The following is a 20,874-nucleotide window of genomic DNA, read 5'->3' as shown; positions in this document are numbered from 1 at the left end:
AGACCAGTCTAGTCTTGACAATAGACCAGTCTATAGTCTTTACAACAGACCAGTCTATAGTCTTTACAATAGACCAGTCTAAAGTCTTGACAATATACCAGTCTAAGTATAGTCTTGACAATAGACCAGTCTATAGTTTCGACAATAGACCAATCAATAGTATTGACACTAGACCAGTCTATAGTTCGACAAAAGACCAGTCTACAGTCTTGACAATAGACCATTCTATAGTCATGAATATAGACTAGTCTATAGTCTATAAAGACTGATCTATATTCTTAACTACAGATTGATTTGTTGTTTTGTATATTAACTAATCTATAGTCGAGAGTATTGACTGATACATATGTATATAGTAAAGACTACAGACTGATCAGTAATCGAGACTTATGACTGATCTATAGTCTTGACTGTAAACTGATCCATAGTCATGGAGTTTTACGTTTTGTAGTAAATTTCACTCTTCATAGTAAATATTAGTTTTTTATTTAGTCTCTTTTACTCCACAACGTTGTGAAGTGTGAATGATCATTTTTATCTATAAACGATTCTAATGCAATATATGTTATTTTTGTTTTTGAACTATAAAATGCCAATTTTAATTAACAAATCCCTTTTTTATCGATAAGATATGGAAATTATTTTGGTGTAGTGAACAATAAATACTAAATAAAAATGTACTACTACTATTTAGTTTATTATTTGTATTTCATACATAAAACAAGTCACATTTTAGCTGCATTTAAAGGTGGGGAAAGGAAGACAGCAAACTCCATTTATGTATTGTTTGAATTGGATAAGAATAAACTTTATATAAAAATATAAAAATTTAACGATTGCCGAATTTTTTTTAAACAAATTGTGTTTTATAAGTAAAAATTATTCATCTTTAATGGCAATTTAGAGTTCATGTGAAAAACTAAAAAAACTTTACAAGTTCCTGCAAACATTTTAGGGGAAAAAATGGGCGGACTAACAAGAGTGGGCGTGACATCTCCCATATTTATAGAATACTAAAATTCTTATAACTATGAAACCATAATAACTAGAGTCATCAAATTGTGTACGAGTAACTTAAGATTCAATATGTATATTGAGAGGAAAATGAGCGGGATCTAGTGGGCGAGTTATTTCTCATATTAATAAAATACTATAAGTACACCTGGGAAACTATATCAGATAGAATCCTCAAATTTTGTATGAGTAACTTAAGAATAAATGGACACCGGTAGGTTAGTGGTTAGTGTTCTAGTCTAGTAGACCGGTGGTGGGTTCGATTCCCACCTGAGGCACTGGTTAAGGACCGCACAACAGGCCCGATAGAGGCCTAGGTTTATTTATTCGGATTTGATGTATATACATCCTCCTTTCAAAGAATCTATATGAATATTTAAGGAAAAAATTGACGTGCCATAAATAGTAGGCGTGGCATCTACCATACGAATTAAACAGTAAAATTCTTATAGCTGGGATATTATAACATCTAGAGTCATCGAATTTCGTATGAACAACTTAAATATCAATATCAATATTTAGGAACAAATTTGAGGTATCATAAATAGTGGGCGCGGCATCTTACGTATGAATTAAATAGTAAAATTCTTATATCTGGAATATTAAAACTCCTAGAATCCTCAAATTTAGTACCGGTAACTGAAATATCAATATGAATATTAAGTGTCCGTGGTAACTCCTATATGAATTAAAATCTAAAATTCGAATATCTGGGGAAAAATTCCTTAAAATATGGAGTACTTTTCCTATATCTCTAAAGGTACATCCGGGACCTTGTAGATTATTTTTTTAATTATAAAGCATTTAATTTGTTGGCAAATTAAATACAATGTATTGTATGTGGACTTGACGTAATAATGGACTGATTTTACCAATTTTCAATAGGGTCAATGGAAGAATCTATGGCAAATTTCATGAAATTATAAGAAAATGCTACCTGTAGCGTGCGCACAAGCTTTACATGAACACACAGACAGACTGACCGAAAGACGGACTTTGATAAATCGACTCAGAAAGTGACGCTGAGCCAATTTGTATACTTTAAGATTTGTGAAATACCTACCAATATTTTTGGGTGTTACAAACATCTGCACAAACGCATATTACCCACCTCACTATAGTGGTGTAGGGTATAAAAATGTATGTAAATTCATAAATTTATTGAAAGAACAATAGATTAAAAAAACCTTTTGGGATAGATCCGTACACTAGGTGAAGTGATGTAAGACATACGATGGAAATGTTTGGTCCTACACTGATAGCAATATTTATGTAGAATTTAATCAAGTTATTAGTGTTTATAAGTGAATTTTGAACTTCAAGTCATTTTGTGTAGTGGAGTTTGTGTATCGTCAGTTTCATTAAGACTTAATAAACAAAAGCCCTATTCGGGGGTACGGTTGTATGGGGACTAGGCAAAATTGCGACCTGTAGCATGCTTTATATAAAATCGATTCAGAAAGTGATTCTAAGCCGATTGGTATACTTTGAGGTGGGTATAGGACCAATATTTTTGGGTGTTACAAACATCAGCACAAACGCATAACCCTCCCCACTATAGTAGTGTATATGTAAAAACCTATTTGAAAAGTATAGAACAAATGAGCAAGTTTTCAATGTAATCCCTCGATTTATTATTTGTTTCGGTCCCTTTCAATGTGCCCTGAATAACGACTGAATAAATGTAAAGTTAAATAAAACATCGACTTTATTACACCCTGTAACAATTTTGAAAAAAAAAGCTTTCACAAATGGAAAAGCTGACTTGCATGTGAAACTACAGTCCATTTAGAACAATTCTTCATACTCCGATTTTTATAATCAGTCCTTATAAAAGAACTTACAATTTCAAACGAATATTTTAAATATTTATATGTGTTGTATGATGCTAATATTGATATCAAATGAAAACTGGGAAGCTGTATCTTTTATTCATATTATTTATTTGTAACAAATTTTCTTTAAGCTTCCATCTCTTTTGTAATCCTGATGAATTGAAATATATAACATTATTTTGAAGCAGAGGTTCTCATCTTCAGTTGATATTAATACCAAATTTTTTATATAAATTTGAAATTGTATGTCTTTTAAACTTTAAGGTCCTTCTACATGCGCATAAGAGCTGAAGAAAATTTACTCGTTGAAATATAATACTTTTGGTATTTAACAGTAATTAAATAATTCTTGCTGATTTTGCATAAAAATATAAATTATGATTGTTGGACAATTTTAAATTCCTAACACGTTCTTACAAAGAAAATCTTAATTTCATTATAAAATGACTCATAAGAAAACAAACATAAATAAAAAAAAAAACATCTCATTTAACGTTGTGCAAGATCCTACAAATCTCTGGGCACTGCTGACTAAACATTAATAACAAAAATGTGCTAACTACCAAGCTATTTATTGTTAACACAGCCATCGGATAAATATATGTACATACAAATGTACGTTATATTTGCACAACCATAATTGTCGTTATTTGAATTCCTAATCTTCTGAAAACACCAATACAACCACTAAAGTTTTTTTTTTCAAAAAGTATATTCATATTCACTTAGTATTTATTTTATCAATTTAACCACTTACCAGATAAGACGGCTCCACGTTGCTTACGGGAACAGCAGTAGCCACAGCAGCTCATTATGATGAAGGCCAAAAAGAAGAACATAAAAATCCCCCACAGATCCATGGCGTCGTCAAAATCGTCAATGTCGTCTGAAAAACCCACTGTAAACTTGTATATATTTACAAATTATAATTAATTGTAACAAACTAAAAGAACGTAAAAATAATTACACACTTGTTCCTACCCGTTTAAGTAACTTGCTTTTATTTATTTCACAATTTATTAAATTGTAAAAATATAAAATTTAACAAATTCTACACAAATCCACTTGTTGCCTTTTTTATCGTAGTATTTTAATGTTAATCAAATCTATATTTTTGTTATATGATAGTATTAAGTGTTTTCTTAATTTTTCTGCGATTTGTTTATATTTTTGTGCGTCAATTTCTTGTTAAAAAGTAATAAAAGAACAATTGTCCTGCTTTTGTGTTCTTCTTGTTTTTTTTTTTTTTTTTTGCGATAAAATTATTTGCCAAAATCCAAGACGAATTTATTTAAGGCGCTAACGGCTAAACAGCTGACTTTAGAAATTGAACAATCAAATGTCAAATTACACGTATAAAAAATATTCACCCTAACGCTGATATGTCCAACTACATTACAAAAAAAATGTATTTGCCATTTAGCTAAAGGTGTAAAACAGGATTGTTATAAAATAGAGTGTTGCCAGAAGATAAAAATGTCATAAACTAACTATAGACTAGACAATCAACTAGATTATAGACTTGACTATAGACTAGACTATAGACTAAAGCATAGACTAGTCTATAGTTTAAACTCTAGACTAGTCTATAGACTAGACTATTGACTAAACAATAGACTAGACTATACTATAGACTAGACCGTAGACTAGACTAGACTATAGACTAGACTAAAGACTATACTATAGACTAGACTATATACTAGACTATAGAATAAACTATAGACTAGACTATTGACGAGACCAGATTATAAAACAAACTATAGTCTAAACTATATATCACATTATATATTATCGCTTTATTTTTCGATATCAAAAACTTCAGAAAACTATATGTGACAGAATTTCCATCTCTGATTTAAAATTAAATAATATTAATATGGCAATACCATTTAAACTCACCTCTTGTTATTGTGAATGTTGTCAGTTGAAATAATTTTTAATTTAACAGCTGTTTTGTTATGATTACTTTTTAAAAGTACTCGGTGCTATTCACATATTTTAACTTCAATAATAAATTTATTTTCTTCCTAATGAGAACTAAAACAAATAATATTTCCTAATAACAATATTAATTAAAAATTAAAGAAAATTGAACTTGTGCTCTTGTACTGACATCTATTATTTCAAAATACAACTCTGTTTATTTATTGTTTTTAACAACGATTACCCGTAAAAAGAATATACTACCAAATACCCATGGAATTTATTGTTTTATAAAAAACGTATCTAGTGTTGTTATTGCTTTCAAATATTTTGCATTCAAAATATAAATAAAATTTGTAAAAGCAACGTTTTTTTTTATTGTTTGTTTAATTGCTAATGTCCAGAAACAATAGAAATCGTTCCGCTAAAAAGCAGAAGCGCAAAGAAAGACGAAAAAATAAAAGATCATTAAGAAAAATGGAGCGTGCGGAGAGTTCTTCTAATGCCGCCAATGCAGGTGGCAGTAACGTGGTTGCTGGTGGTTCTCAACAATCTGGGACAAATAATGTAAGTTGTTTTTTAGGGTTTTATAAGGCTGAAAGCCTTAACGACAACATTGCCTTTGATTTATGAAATAGTTAAACAAGTTTTCTTGGGTTGAGGAATTATTTAAATACTTTAAATGGAGATGGCAGCTAAGATTTTACCGCGCTTATATACAAGTTAATTGGGAAAGGGAATTATTATTTTTTATTCAAAATTAGTATTTTTTAGAAAATACATTATGAAAAGTACTATTCCATTCGTAATTCAGCTCTGGGTGGGGCATTGGCCAATGTGTGACGTCAGATAACTGTACCGAGTTACAGTTTTTCCTTGAGGTGCATATTGACCATGTGCAATCGTGTTAACTTAATCAAACTTAACAAAGAAAACTCAAATTTGTAACTTTTGCTAGTAAAACTAGCAGTACTTATCGTAGCGTTATGTTTTTACAACAGGCCAAATAAATCTTAAGTGGAACACAGTTAAGTAACTTCAAAGTCAAACAAACAAACAAAAGTACTATTCAATGAACTATGGGCTGTTCTATTGACTAGATATTGGTTTATCATGTAGTCTGTTGACTAGTCTAATGAAAACTGTGTTGACTGTTCTATTGACAAGTCTGTGAACAAAACTACATACATATTAACTAAACACTTTCTACATTGTAAATGAACTACTCTCCTTACTTACTAGTCTAACTTTCGGAGGGTTTATTTTCTTGCTAATAGAAAGATGTTACTCTTAATAAAAAGGACCTGTTAACTAACATATTGTTAACTATTTTTAGAGTATAGATTTTAATAAGGAAAATATGGGTACTTATTTTGTTAGTTAGCAGCTTGATATTTTTATAATTAATAAGGTCGAATGTAATTTGCCAATGCAATTTTAAAATCTATTTGTTTAGGGCCTAATGTCTGACATAAAAAGAAAACGGTTAGCTAGAAAGCAGAGACTTAAAAATCGACGTGAATTTCATGAAAGTATAAAGAAAATGATTCGTGATGCAAAGCGTTCGAAGCGTACGAAAGCCGCCAATGCCGTTGACAGTAATGTGGTTGCTGCTGATTCTCACCAGTCTGAGGTAAATAATGCTAATAATGTAAGTTAATAAACATACTATATGATTATACAACATGCTCAGATTTGGGTCTATATGAACTCTAGTTTTTATTGATATTTTTGAAAATTCTAGAAGTAAAAAATTTATAAATAATAGTATAGTCTAGTCTATAGTCTAGACTATAGTCTAGTCTATAGTCTAGTCTATAGTCTAGTCTATAGTCTAGTCTATAGTCTAGTCTATAGTCTAGTCTATAGTCTAGTCTATAGTCTAGTCTATAGTCTAGTCTATAGTCTAGTCTATAGTCTAGTCTATAGTCTAGTCTATAGTCTAGTCTATAGTCTAGTCTATAGTCTAGTCTATAGTCTAGTCTATAGTCTAGTCTATAGTCTAGTCTATAGTCTAGTCTATAGTCTAGTCTATAGTCTAGTCTATAGTCTAGTCTATAGTCTAGTCTATAGTCTAGTCTATAGTCTAGTCTATAGTCTAGTCTATAGTCTAGTCTATAGTCTAGTCTATAGTCTAGTCTATAGTCTAGTCTATAGTCTAGTCTATAGTCTAGTCTATAGTCTAGTCTATAGTCTAGTCTATAGTCTAGTCTATAGTCTAGTCTATAGTCTAGTCTATAGTCTAGTCTATAGTCTAGTCTATAGTCTAGTCTATAGTCTAGTCTATAGTCTAGTCTATAGTCTAGTCTATAGTCTAGTCTATAGTCTAGTCTATAGTCTAGTCTATAGTCTAGTCTATAGTCTAGTCTATAGTCTAGTCTATAGTCTAGTCTATAGTCTAGTCTATAGTCTAGTCTATAGTCTAGTCTATAGTCTAGTCTATAGTCTAGTCTATAGTCTAGTCTATAGTCTAGTCTATAGTCTAGTCTATAGTCTAGTCTATAGTCTAGTCATAGTCTAGTCTATAGTCTAGTCTATAGTCTAGTCTATAGTCTAGTCTATAGTCTAGTCTATAGTCTAGTCTATAGTCTAGTCTATAGTCTAGTCTATAGTCTAGTCTATAGTCTAGTCTATAGTCTAGTCTATAGTCTAGTCTATAGTCTAGTCTATAGTCTAGTCTATAGTCTAGTCTATAGTCTAGTCTATAGTCTAGTCTATAGTCTAGTTTATAGTCTAGTTTATAGTCTAGTTTATAGTCTAGTCTATAGTCTAGTCTATAGTCTAGTCTATAGTCTAGTCTATAGTCTAGTCTATAGTCTAGTCTATAGTCTAGTCTATAGTCTAGTCTATAGTCTAGTCTATAGTCTAGTTTATAGTCTAGTCTATAGTCTAGTCTATAGTCTAGTCTATAGTCTAGTCTATAGTCTAGTCTATAGTCTAGTATATAGTCTAGTCTATAGTCTAGTCTATAGTCTAGTCTATAGTCTAGTATATAGTCTAGTATATAGTCTAGTCTATAGTCTAGTCTATAGTCTAGTCTATATTCTATTCTACAGTCTAGTCTATAGTCTAGTCTGTAGTCTAGTCTATAGTCTAGTCTATAGTTTAATCTATAGTCTGGTCTATAGTCAAGATTAGTTTATAGTTTAATCTATAGTCTATAGCATAATATAAATTCTAGGTTAAGTCTAATCTATAGTCTAGTCTATAGTCTTATCTACAGTCTAGCCTATAATCTAGTCTATATTCTAGTGCATAGCCTCGTCTATAGTCTAGTCTATAATCTGTTCTATAGTATCATTTATGGTTTAATCTATAGTTTAGTCTATAGTCTAATCTATAATCTAGGTTAAGTCTTAATATATAGTCTAGTCTATAGTCTTATCTATAGTCTAGCCTGTAATTTAGTCTATAGTCTAGTCCATCATCTATTCTATAGCCTAGATTGTAGTCCATTTATAGTCTATAGTCTAGTCTAGAGTCTAGTCTAGAGTCTAGTCTAGAGTCTAGTTTATAGTCTAATATATAGCTCAGTGTTAATGTTTGTATTCTGAATTCTCATTCAAAATACTTTGGAATTTAAACTCAATTCTAAACTATATTTTAAGTTTAAGAGCTTTTATCTTAATCCGCGTAAAAAAGGTATTGTTAAATAACAACCATGAGAACGATTTGTTCCTTGTCTGTATGTTTAACATTTTAAAAAGCTTATTATCGTTAAAAAATAACTCGTGTTAATAAATTAGTGGTAGTTTCTTCAATATGGCAACTACTGCAACTGCTCATAAGCTTTTAAGCTTAATTTCATGCACCCCCAATAGCAGCTGCTGCAAACATTCCATATCACACCACCAACACCACCCCTATTTTTCTAACAAACAAGGAACCACTAACAATTAAGGAAAATTTTTTGACTCATACAGTTTGTTGGTAACAAACAGAAGAAAAATTAAAATTTTACAACTAAAAATAGTTTTTATAGTTAAAATTAAAAAAAAAAAATCTTAGACAAAATAAAGTTTCCTAATAACGACTACCTCCAGTTTATATAAAAAATCTTAAAAGAAAAAGAAAACCCCCAAAGTTAAAAAAACCAAACCTACATAATTATGGCAAATTGTGATTTATATGACATTTGGTCCAAGGCCTGTAATCATTATGACATACCCGAAGATACAATACGTTCCTGGTATGAACGTATACGCAGTAAACTCAATGAGGATGTCACCAAACGTGTCTATCACAATTGGTCTTGTATGTTGGCACCCAAACGCATTGAATTGGAAACAGCCAAACCACATCTTGTCTTAGCTGCCTTTTTTCAATATTATGAATTTGATTTAGAAAGAAGTTGTGTACAAGATAATTGTAAAATATTTCGAGAATTCTGTCAAGATGGTTTAATTGAAGATGTAAGTATTTCTTAATTTGTTTTTTTTTAATGATTTAATTATGTTTTCATTTATATAATTGAATTTAGGAAAATATGAAACAGTTGGTCTGTCGTTTGTTGGGTGAAAAGAGTACTGAGGCAATTAATGGTGACATTGATTATGATATGGCATTTTTACAGGATTTGGATTTATTAATATTGGCGTAAGTTATTGCATTGTATATTTTTATAACAAGTGATTTTTTGTGTGTTTATAATAAGCTTACGTGTGCAGTTTTATATTTTATTTACATATACATTGTTGTTGTAATTAAAGTGTCTTATTTGAACCGTTTTGTGTGAATGTTGTTTGTAAAAATGTTACAAACAGTTGTGATAAATGATTTTATTATGTTATCACCATGGTTATAGGGTTTTATGTGTATGCATGTATGTTTATATAAGTTTGTAATGTATCGATTCAATAGATATATAGATAGATAGATAGATAGATAGATAGATAGATAGATAGATAGATAGATAGATAGATAGATAGATAGATAGATAGATAGATAGATAGATAGATAGATAGATAGATAGATAGATAGATAGATAGATAGATAGATAGATAGATAGATAGATAGATAGATAAATAGATAGATAGATAGATAGATAGATAGATAGATAGATAGATAGATAGATAGATAGATAGATAGATAGATAGATAGATAGATAGATAGATAGATAGATAGATAGATAGATAGATAGATAGATAGATAGATAGATAGATAGATAGATAGATAGATAGATAGATAGATAGATAGATAGATAGATAGATAGATAGATAGATAGATAGATAGATAGATAGATAGATAGATAGATAGATAGATAGATAGATAGATAGATAGATAGATAGATAGATAGATAGATAGATAGATAGATAGATAGATAGATAGATAGATAGATAGATAGATAGATAGATAGATAGATAGATAGATAGATAGATAGATAGATAGATAGATAGATAGATAGATAGATAGATAGATAGATAGATAGATAGATAGATAGATAAGATAGATAGAAAGATAGATAGAAAGATAGATAGATAGATAGATAGATAGATAGATAGATAGATAGATAGATAGATAGATAGATAGATAGATAGATAGATAGATAGATAGATAGATAGATAGATAGATAGATAGATAGATAGATAGATAGATAGATAGATAGATAGATAGATAGATAGATAGATAGATAGATAGATAGATAGATAGATAGATAGATAGATAGATAGATAGATAGATAGATAGATAGATAGATAGATAGATAGATAGATAGGTAATTAGATAGGTAATTAGATCCACTGCCATGATTCCTCTATGATACAGCTAAATCAGGGGAGATATTGGAGTTCCTTACAATTGCTGATCCTGGTATACTCAGCTATGGGTGGAAGGTGGCAAAGGTTTCAAAATCCGTAGGATAGCAGGAATTCCATTATATTGAACTAGTAGTCCTGCGAGTTTGCGAATTTCACATATAATTAAAAACAAAATCACTTTTGCTCAACAATGACAACAAGATTGCACAATCAATTAACTTTAAATCTATATAAATAAACTTTAAAAACATTTATCAACTTTTAGCTCAACTCCAGATGTTTACAAAAACTATGCACAATTGTCACGTCAAGAATGGTCAACAGCGGGTAAAACTAATTTCGATATGTTAAGGCGTAAAGTGAGTTTTCATTAACACTTTGAATAATAAAATTTATAAATAATAAAATTTTAATTATTACAGACTTTAACCACATTATTGGCCTTGGATATCTATCAAACTCCTGAATTTAGTAATAAATATGCCAAAATAGCACGTGCCAATATTGAACAAGAACTTAAAGAATTAGAAAATTGTTAGATAAATGAAAACATGCTTAAAACTAAAACAAAATGATTTGCCCATAAATTTAAAAAGAGAATTTAAAAAAGTGATGTTTTTACAACAAGTATTTTTTTTTTTTTTTGATATTAAAAGATTTTTGTTTAGCAAATCAAACAAAACAAACAACTTGATATTTAAAAACTAAAATAAATATTAATCTAATGTTCCAGATTAATTCTAGTTTACAGAAACAATTTTTTGCTTATTGCTAACATATTTAACAAACACATAAAGTATACAATCAAAATGTATGAAAATTATAAAATTAGTATAAAATTTTTATAAAAATTAAAAAAAAAAAGATCCCTATAGTATGTTTGTTTTTTTATTGCAATTACAACAAGTTAACATTAGTTAATCTTCTGTATTAAATTTTAAACTATTTACAAACAAAAGTATTATATTAACATTTTTAATAGCATTTAATCAAAACATTTTTTTTTGCTATATAACAACTTTGTTATATATTTCAGCCTACTGTTTGCTTAATGGCTTTTAAATACTTTAATTAACTCATTTTTAAAGGACAATAAAAACAGTTTTCGGTTTAAACATTTACACTTTTTCTATATATAAAATACCAGTTCATTGTTCAATATTATTGCTGTTATTTTGCTCTTCTTCCTTATTATATGTTTATATATAACTCTCTTAATGTGTAATTGTAAATGCCAAAAATATAAAAATCAAATAAATGTAACTACTAGTCAAAATAATGCAAAATATATACCATATACAAAAATAGTTATAAATACAAATTACCAATCTGTAGTTTTAATTCACAGCAATATTTTTGTAACATTTTGCAAAATTGTAAACAGTTTTAAATACAAAATATGTATTTATTATTTTGTTCGCTTTAAATATTTGCAATTTTGCAACATTTAAAAAATGTTGTTGTGTAATACATGTAATTTAATGTAATGAAAGTAATAAAGCTTGAACTGTTAACATCAGCAGGTAAGTATTTAGAAAACAAATTGAAATATTTAGAAATTTTTGAATATATCATTGGATTTTTTCATGATTGAAACTCTTATTCACTGGAATCTAACAAATGTCTCCAAAGATAAAAGATATCCTTTATAGCCACTATGATCTTATCTTGCTACAAAGGTCAAATATATGATCGTTTCAAGAATTGTACATAACCGAGGTGCCCTAATTTGTAAACATCTAGCCGCGCCCCAGCTAAACCCATGAATTTCAAACTCAAAATCTAAACTCGACAACAGTTCCTCTTTTCCCATGAGAAATTTCATTATAAGTTTTTAGTAGTTAGAGACCTATTTCTCTCTACTTTATTTTCTACACCACTGTTCATCGTTTAACGGTCGCCTAGCGGATGTAGTAGTGCTTGTTGAGGATCCTAAGCGGTGTTTTTGATCGGCTACCTTTCTCCATTTAAGCGATTTGATACGATCTACCTCGTCTCGCTTACTTGCAGCATTCTTAGGAAGCTTGTAAAAAATGAAATGTTCTCTGGTGTGTCTTCACTTGAGGATGTCTTTTTGGCTCTTTCTCAAACCTCGCCAGTCTTGGCATCTGATTAGAGAGTATTTGTCATACTTTTTTAGGGCAGTTGAGTGCTGTGTCCAACGCTTTTGCCGCCTGAAACAAATCGAAAAAAGTCTATTGGTTAGAAGCTAATCTTCTGAGAAGTATCCAATCTTCTTTTTATCCCACAAAAGAGCATATAAAGGGATGATAGATAGATAGATAGATAGATAGATAGATAGATAGATAGATAGATAGATAGATAGATAGATAGATAGATAGATAGATAGATAGATAGATAGATAGATAGATGGATAGATATATAGATAGATAGAAAGATAGATAGATAGATAGATAGATAGATAGATAGATAGATAGATAGATAGATAGATAGATAGATAGATAGATGGATAGATAGATAGATAGATAGATAGATAGATAGATAGATAGATAGATAGATAGATAGATAGATAGATAGATAGATAGATAGATAGATAGATAGATAGATAGATAGGCAGATGTATATCCCTATAAAATCCAGTCGAAGATATTACTAATTCCCCTTATCCCGCAATTTCCCCCAGTTCCCAGCCTTTTCAACGTGACATTTTGTGTTCTAGGACAGTGCAAATTAAGTGCTTAATCGTCTCTACCTCCTTTCCATTTGCGCATAGTCTGACAAATTACAGACCAACTGACTGACAAAGGCCATAATTGCCCTGCGCATATCCATAAGACCTTGGATATTCCGAAACTTCTTGAATATATCACCGATTCTCCCGGTCAACTCATAATAGTGGCAGATGACAGATGGCATAACTGCTCTATGCCTATCATCTATGTCAAGGTTCGAACCTAGACTTGCTGGATCGTTCGCAACCTCATTACTATGCATTGTCACAACCGACCCTAAATCGATATGATTACGTATCAGTTCCGTCGTTTTTCAGATTGCTAGGCATCAGCGATATGGACACCGGCATCCATGCCAATATTCATCATGGATCCGTCGGTAAAAACTGCTCCCTTTAAACAGTCTATCAGATATAAGCCAATTGTCCCCTGTTGGAAATTCCATTATAAATGTTTTCCCGAAGTCTAAAGTCGTAATTCTATGATCTATAATTCCACAATAGGAGTTTCCATGATCAAGTAGATCTAGACAGATAAATAATGATGTCCAAGGTCGCTTGTGGAGTACTAGCGGCCTCTTTTTCCAAGATGTTGGTGGTAGATTCGGCATTAACTAGATTAATTAATCATACACTTTTACCAACTACATTAAACTCAGTAAAAATTTCCACAGAATCGCACGTTGCATCACAGAAACAACTTGTAATGAAATTATTAATTTATATGATCAAGATTCAACTTTCAAACGTAAATCTACCGATTTGGTTAACTAATATTATTATCGTTTAGTAGAAATATCAACAAAAAAAAATCCATTAAAAAGACTATTCTTTAATTTCTATTTGTAAGTATTTCAATTTGTTTTCTAAAGGTAAGTATTTTATTTTTATTATTTACTTTGTACAAGTGCCCGGCAGATTTGCAGTTCTTATAATAAAAACGTTACAGTTTTTTGATTACGATATCTGAAAAATTCAGACTTAAAGCTGCAAAACTGACGAGTATAACTTCAAGTATTAATTCAATTTATTTTAAATATATTCTACAATTTATCTTCTTTCCAAAACATCTTAAAGTGTCAAACAGATCAAAGACCCTCAACCAGTCGTCATGATAGTAGAAAACAAGAATCACCGAAAAATCATTTAAAACGTAGTCCATGGAGAAATGCAGGTGGTAAAGTGAATAGATTTAAAAAAATCGTTGATGACCAGGCTGTAAGTTAAGAGTAAAAGAAAAATATACAATTTTGAATGTAATTAACAATAAATATACATATTTTTTTTTAAATTATTTACACTTACAGAGAAGATTAGTTAGACGCAGTGTATACTTAGTCAATGACAACGGGACAAGTAGAACAGTTACACCGAAAAAGATTTCATCGCATAAAAAGGGCAGCAAACGTTTGATCAATAACAGTAATAATAATAATATTTCAAAGAGAAAATTAAACAAACATAGAAAGAACAATTCACAAAATGTTACTACAACCTTGGAAGAGGGAGAAATACGTTCGGAGAGTGATATATCTTTAGTTGAGGTTGCAAAAAAGAAAGAGGAGAATAATAATAATGATGATGATGATGACGATTGTATTGTGATCGAACCAACCTTAGAAGAAATAACAATAGATGATAATGACGGTGATGATGATATACCCTCAACTAGTGATGGTTCTACTAATTATCAATCACTCATAAATTCCTTTAAACATCGTGTCTCTTCCACTCCTTGTCATAATAAAAAATCCTCTTCCACATATGCCTCTATAGTTAAAAGTTCAACTAAAGATAATAATAATTTGAATAAAGACGACGAAAATTTACCATTTTTCCTAGATGTTGGTCGTAGATCTGGCATTGAATCGATTAATTCCACAGATACCTTTACCAATTACACTAAGTTAAGTACCTTAAAGGAAAATTCCTATAGAACTGTACGTTTGAAAGAAACAACTTGTGATGATGAGATTATTAATCTAGATGATCAGGATTCAACTTTAAAACGTAAATCTAACGATTTAGATGATGATTCGGTTATTTTTGTAGGTGAATCGAATAAAATGGATTTTATACCCATAGTAGATGATACGATACCGCCAAATAAGGTAATTATGGGTGGATTTCTTTTAGAATTTTAATCACTTACATCACATATATTTATTGTTTTTTTTGTAGATTTTGAAAATAAGTGATAATACTCCTACAACACCTGTCAATAGATTGCGCACAAATAATAATCTGTTTACACGCAGTGAAACGAAACAATTAAATGCCTATAATGAAAATGCCTATAATCCCGGAGCAAATGAAGAATTAACCGAAGGCAAACGGATGGTAATTATAGATGGTAGTAATGTGGCTTTCAAGTAAGTGTTTTTTTTATTATATTATAATATTGATAAGTTATTTGAAATACTAATCTACGCAGCATGAATATAAAGGGATACGATGATAAAGCTTTGAACCATTGAGCAATATTTTAAAGTTTAATAAATTTACTTTAGATTCATCTATTGACAAGTCCATTGACTAATAAACTGACTATTCAATGAAATGGTCAATGGTCTAGTCCATATGCTAGTCTATTGATCATACTATGTAGCAGTCTATTGAAACTTTTATGGACTAATCGACTAATTATTCTATCAACTAGTCAATGGTCTAGTCTATAGAATAGTGTGTGAACTACTCTATGACGGCTCCAAGCTTTGTCTATTGAGAATTTACTTGTCTATTCATTAGAGTGTTCTCTCTAGATAGATAGATAGATAGATAGATAGATAGATAGATAGATAGATAGATAGATAGATAGATAGATAGATAGATAGATAGATAGATAGATAGATAGATAGATAGATAGATAGATAGATAGATAGATAGATAGATAGATAGATAGATAGATAGATAGATAGATAGATAGAATAGATAGATAGATAGATAGTAGATAGATAGATAGATAGATAGATAGATAGATAGATAGATAGATAGATAGATAGATAGATAGATAGATAGATAGATAGATAGCTAGATAGATAGATAGATAGATAGATAGATAGATAGATAGATAGATATGATAGATAGATAGATAGATAGATAGATAGATAGATAGATAGATAGATAGATAGATAGATAGATAGATAGATAGATAGATAGATAGATAGATAGATAGATAGATAGATAGATAGATAGATAGATAGATAGATAGATAGATAGATAGATAGATAGATAGATAGATATATAGATAGATAGATAGATAGATAGATAGATAGATAGATAGATAGATAGATAGATAGATAGATAGATAGATAGATAGATAGATAGATAGATAGATAGATAGATAGATAGATAGATAGATAGATAGATAGATAGATAGATAGATAGATAGATAGATAGATAGATAGATAGATAGATAGATAGATAGATAAAAGGATGTTTGACAGAACTATTGAAAATTTGGATCACGAAGATATCTGCGGTCTTCAGATAATTGTCTTTAACAAGCATGCACACGGAAATGACTTAATCGACTCTCCTCTCGAAGATGAAGAGTATAAAAAGAATTTTAAATTTCAATTATTATATACAGGACTCTGGCAAGAATAGAACAATTAACTCTAAAACATTTATTCTTTGTCTAAAACTATAAACCCTATGCTTATGATTTAACTATTCGTCTAATAGGCGAAAAAACTTAACATTTAATTTTTTTTTATTTATTACAATTCAATTTTTTCTTAAATTTAGACATGGTTTAGATCAGGCATTTTCCGTTAAAGGTTTAAAAATTGCCATAGAATATTTTGAGAGAATGGGTCATGAGGTTAAGGCCGTAATACCACAGTTTCGTATGAATAAAAGTAAATCTACAGATCCCGAAGAATTGGAAAGATTACACAAGGCGGGAAAAATTGTACAAACACCCTGTAAAAACTTGCCTGGTCTAACGAGTACCAGCTACGATGATAGGTTAATTTTGGAAAATTTCTATATATTTAAAAATTTGTATTTATTTTTCGATTTATTGTTATTACAGATTTGTTCTACAATTAGCTTTTGAATTGGATGCTGCCATTGTTTCGAATGATAACTATCGTGATTTACTACACGAAAATCCGGCATTTAAGAAAATCATTGAAAATCGTGTTATTGGTTATACGTGGTGTAATGATATATTCATTTTACCCAAAGATCCTTATGGTAAATGGGGTCCCAAACTACATACAATACTCAATCGCAGTTAAATTTCTGTTTTGGAACTTTTTTTATTTTATATATTTTTCATTAATTAGTTCTTTATTCCCTTTATTTTTATGTTTATAGGTTATATTTTAGAATACATATTTTTGTTTTGTTAATTGCTTTAAAATTCTAATAATTTAGTTACTAATTTTAGTATTAAATTATTAAATACCAATTAATATTAAACATTTTTTGTATTTGTTACTAATGGAATAAATGTACAAAATGTAATATACAAATTAAGTTACAAACAAATATTTGTTTTAATTATAATCAATTTCATTCTTTAGTTATTCAACCGAATGCTCCCACTGTACTTTTTATTGTCAAATTGTTATCTAATTCCTTTTTGTCAACGTTTCAATTAAAAAAAAATAACAAATTTTTAAAACAAAATAAAAATTTCTTGTTAAACAATAAATTTTCTTGCCGTTATTGTAAATTCCAATATACATTCTGCCCTGAAAACATACATTCAAATGTCTGACAATTTAAAAAGATCAATTAAAAAGCGAAAAGTTTCGACCACCGAAACAAAAGTTCTAAGAAGCAGTGCAACTGAGAGCAAAAATATTGAACCAACTTCGGAAATAACCACAAATGAAAGTGATGATGATGATTGCATACTAATTGAACCCAAAATAGATATTATAGAAATATCAGATGATGATAGTAATAAGGTGCCATCTTGATGATGTTAATTTAACAAAGTTGTTATCACAATTAATTGTAAAATGAAGGTTTTTGCATATGAAGTTAATTGTTTTATATTTTGTATTAAATATTTAATTTTGAAAAAGTGTCTTTTATTGAATAAGCTGCATATTTCCAACGCGGTTCACCTTTTATAATCTTGTAGATAGATAGATAGATAGATAGATAGATAGATAGATAGATAGATAGATAGATAGATAGATAGATAGATAGATAGATAGATAGATAGATAGATCGTAGATAGATAGATAGATAATAGATAAGATCATAGTATTCGCTAGATAGATAGATAGATAGATAGATAGATAGATAGATAGATAGGATAGATAGATTAGATAGATAGTAGATAGCTAGACTAGATAGATAGCTAGATAGATTTAGATAGATAGATAGATAGATAGATAGATCGATAGATTAGATAGAATAGATAGATAGATAGATAGAAGATAGATAGATAGATAGATAGATATAGCTAGATAGATAGATTAGATAGATAGATCGATAAGATAGATAGATAGATAGATAGATAGATAGATAGATAGATAGATAGATAGATAGATAGATATATAGATAGATAGATAGATAGATAGATAGATAGATAGATAGATAGATAGATAGATAGATAGATAGATAGATAGATAGATAGATAGATAGATAGATAGATAGATAGATAGATCGATAGATTAGATAGATAGATAGATAGATAGATAGAGATAGATAGATAGATAGATAGATAGATAGATAGATAGATAGATAGATAGATAGATAGATAGATAGAAGATAGATAGATAGATAGATAGATAGATAGATAGATAGATAGATAGATTAGATAGATAGATAGATAGATAGATAGATAGATAGATAGAATAGATAGATAGATAGATAGATAGATAGATAGATAGATAGATAGATAGATAGATAGATAGATAGATAGATAGATAGATAGATAGATAGATAGATAGATAGATAGATAGATAGATAGATAGATAGATAGATAGATAGATAGATAGATAGATAGATATAGATAGATAGATAGATAGATAGATAGATAGATAGATAGATAGATAGATAGATAGATAGATAGATAGATAGATAGATAGATAGATAGATAGATAGATAGATAGATAGATAGATAGATAGATAGATAGATAGATAGATAGATAGATAGATAGATAGATAGATAGATAGATAGATAGATAGATAGATAGATAGATAGATAGATAGATAGATAGATAGATAGATAGATAGATAGATAGATAGATAGATAGATAGATAGATAGATAGATAGATAGATAGATAGATAGATAGATAGATAGATAGATAGATAGATAGATAGATAGATAGATAGATAGATAGATAGATAGATAGATAGATAGATAGATAGATAGATAGATAGATAGATAGATAGATAGATAGATAGATAGATAGATAGATAGATAGATAGATAGATAGATAGATAGATAGATAGATAGATAGATAGATAGATAGATAGATAGATAGATAGATAGATAGATAGATAGATAGATAGATAGATAGATAGATAGATAGATAGATAGATAGATAGATAGATAGATAGATAGATAGATAGATAGATAGATAGATAGATAGATAGATAGATAGATAGATAGATAGATAGATAGATAGATAGATAGATAGATAGATAGATAGATAGATAGATAGATAGATAGATAGATAGATAGATAGATAGATAGATAGATAGATAGATAGATAGATAGATAGATAGATAGATAGATAGATAGATAGATAGATAGATAGATAGATAGATAGATAGATAGATAGATGATAGATAGATAGATAGATAGATAGATAGATAGATAGATAGATAGATAGATAGATAGATAGATAGATAGATAGATAGATAGATAGATAGATAGATAGATAGATAGATAGATAGATAGATAGATAGATAGATAGATAGATAGATAGATAGATAGATAGATAGATAGATAGATAGATAGATAGATAGATAGATAGATAGATAGATAGATAGATAGATAGATAGATAGATAGATAGATAGATAGATAGATAGATAGATAGATAGATAGATAGATAGATAGATAGATAGATAGATAGATAGATAGATAGATAGATAGATAGATAGATAGATAGATAGATAGATAGATAGATAGATAGATAGATAGATAGATAGATAGATAGATAGATAGATAGATAGATAGATAGATAGATAGATAGATAGATAGATAGATAGATAGATAGATAGATAGATAGATAGATAGATAGATAGATAGATAGATAGATAGATAGATAGATAGATAGATAGATAGATAGATAGATAGATAGATAGATAGATAGATAGATAGATAGATAGATAGATAGATAGATAGATAGATAGATAGATAGATAGATAGATAGATCGTCAACTTTCATTGTGAACGGACGTGTTATCAAGAGTTCTCTAGAAAATCGCAGTTTTTAGTGGTTTCAAGTGAAGTGTTAAATATAAAAAATTTACCAATAAAACAACAAAAAAATTCTATACAATATAGTGTAAAAAAATATATAAAAAGTTAAAAAAATCAACTAAATATTAATAAAAGGTTTAAAACTATCAAATAAAAGCCAAACCAAACTTTTTTTTCCTTTTCTTGCATTAACATAAAAAAAGCATAAAAATCAAAAATTATGAGTTCGCTCTGCGACGAATGTAAAAAG

The 20,874-nt window shown here is 29.0% G+C and overlaps 3 protein-coding genes across 9 annotated transcripts in view; 2 read left to right on the top strand and 1 right to left on the bottom strand.

Annotated features, from left to right (window-relative positions):
* Nucleotides 1-4,116, bottom strand: part of LOC119608729 (protein shisa-5-like) — a 38,858-nt gene extending 34,742 nt beyond the window's left edge. The window contains exons 1-2 of one of the 6 annotated variants that reach the window (XM_037963261.1): nucleotides 3,831-4,116; nucleotides 3,607-3,747 (exon numbers count right to left, since the gene is read on the bottom strand). In XM_037963261.1, coding sequence (XP_037819189.1) covers nucleotides 3,607-3,709 — 103 coding nt within the window. In that variant the 5' untranslated portion in view covers nucleotides 3,710-3,747; nucleotides 3,831-4,116. Of the gene's footprint in view, nucleotides 1-3,606; nucleotides 3,755-3,820 lie in introns of all 6 variants that reach the window. The other 5 variants (XM_037963264.1, XM_037963260.1, XM_037963263.1 and 2 more) reach the window with 5 other exon arrangements.
* Nucleotides 4,117-5,045: 929 nt separating this feature from the next.
* Nucleotides 5,046-17,575, top strand: LOC119608726 (putative uncharacterized protein DDB_G0287457). 2 transcript variants are annotated; one of them, XM_037963249.1, is made up of 7 exons: nucleotides 5,046-5,339; nucleotides 6,229-6,405; nucleotides 14,298-14,438; nucleotides 14,528-15,331; nucleotides 15,402-15,592; nucleotides 16,971-17,192; nucleotides 17,260-17,575. In XM_037963249.1, exons 1-7 carry the CDS (start codon nucleotides 5,169-5,171, stop codon nucleotides 17,465-17,467), a joined length of 1,914 nt encoding a protein of 637 aa, XP_037819177.1. In that variant the 5' UTR covers nucleotides 5,046-5,168; the 3' UTR covers nucleotides 17,468-17,575. The 2 variants fall into 2 exon arrangements, with proteins under 2 accessions (XP_037819177.1, XP_037819176.1); XM_037963248.1 differs by having other exon boundaries at nucleotides 5,059-5,339; nucleotides 6,229-6,423.
* On the top strand, nucleotides 8,266-12,882 carry LOC119608728. Its single transcript, XM_037963250.1, has 4 exons — nucleotides 8,266-9,184; nucleotides 9,253-9,368; nucleotides 10,794-10,887; nucleotides 10,951-12,882. Exons 1-4 carry the CDS (start codon nucleotides 8,882-8,884, stop codon nucleotides 11,065-11,067), a joined length of 630 nt encoding a protein of 209 aa, XP_037819178.1. The 5' UTR covers nucleotides 8,266-8,881; the 3' UTR covers nucleotides 11,068-12,882.
* Nucleotides 17,576-20,874: the final 3,299 nt, after the last annotated feature.

This window comes from Lucilia sericata, unplaced genomic scaffold, assembly GCF_015586225.1.
Source record: "Lucilia sericata isolate MDLA Ls3-8-SP2 unplaced genomic scaffold, ASM1558622v1 Contig000877F_arrow, whole genome shotgun sequence".
Classification (NCBI taxonomy): Eukaryota; Metazoa; Arthropoda; class Insecta; order Diptera; family Calliphoridae; genus Lucilia; species Lucilia sericata.
This window is presented reverse-complemented; position numbering and strand designations above follow the sequence as displayed.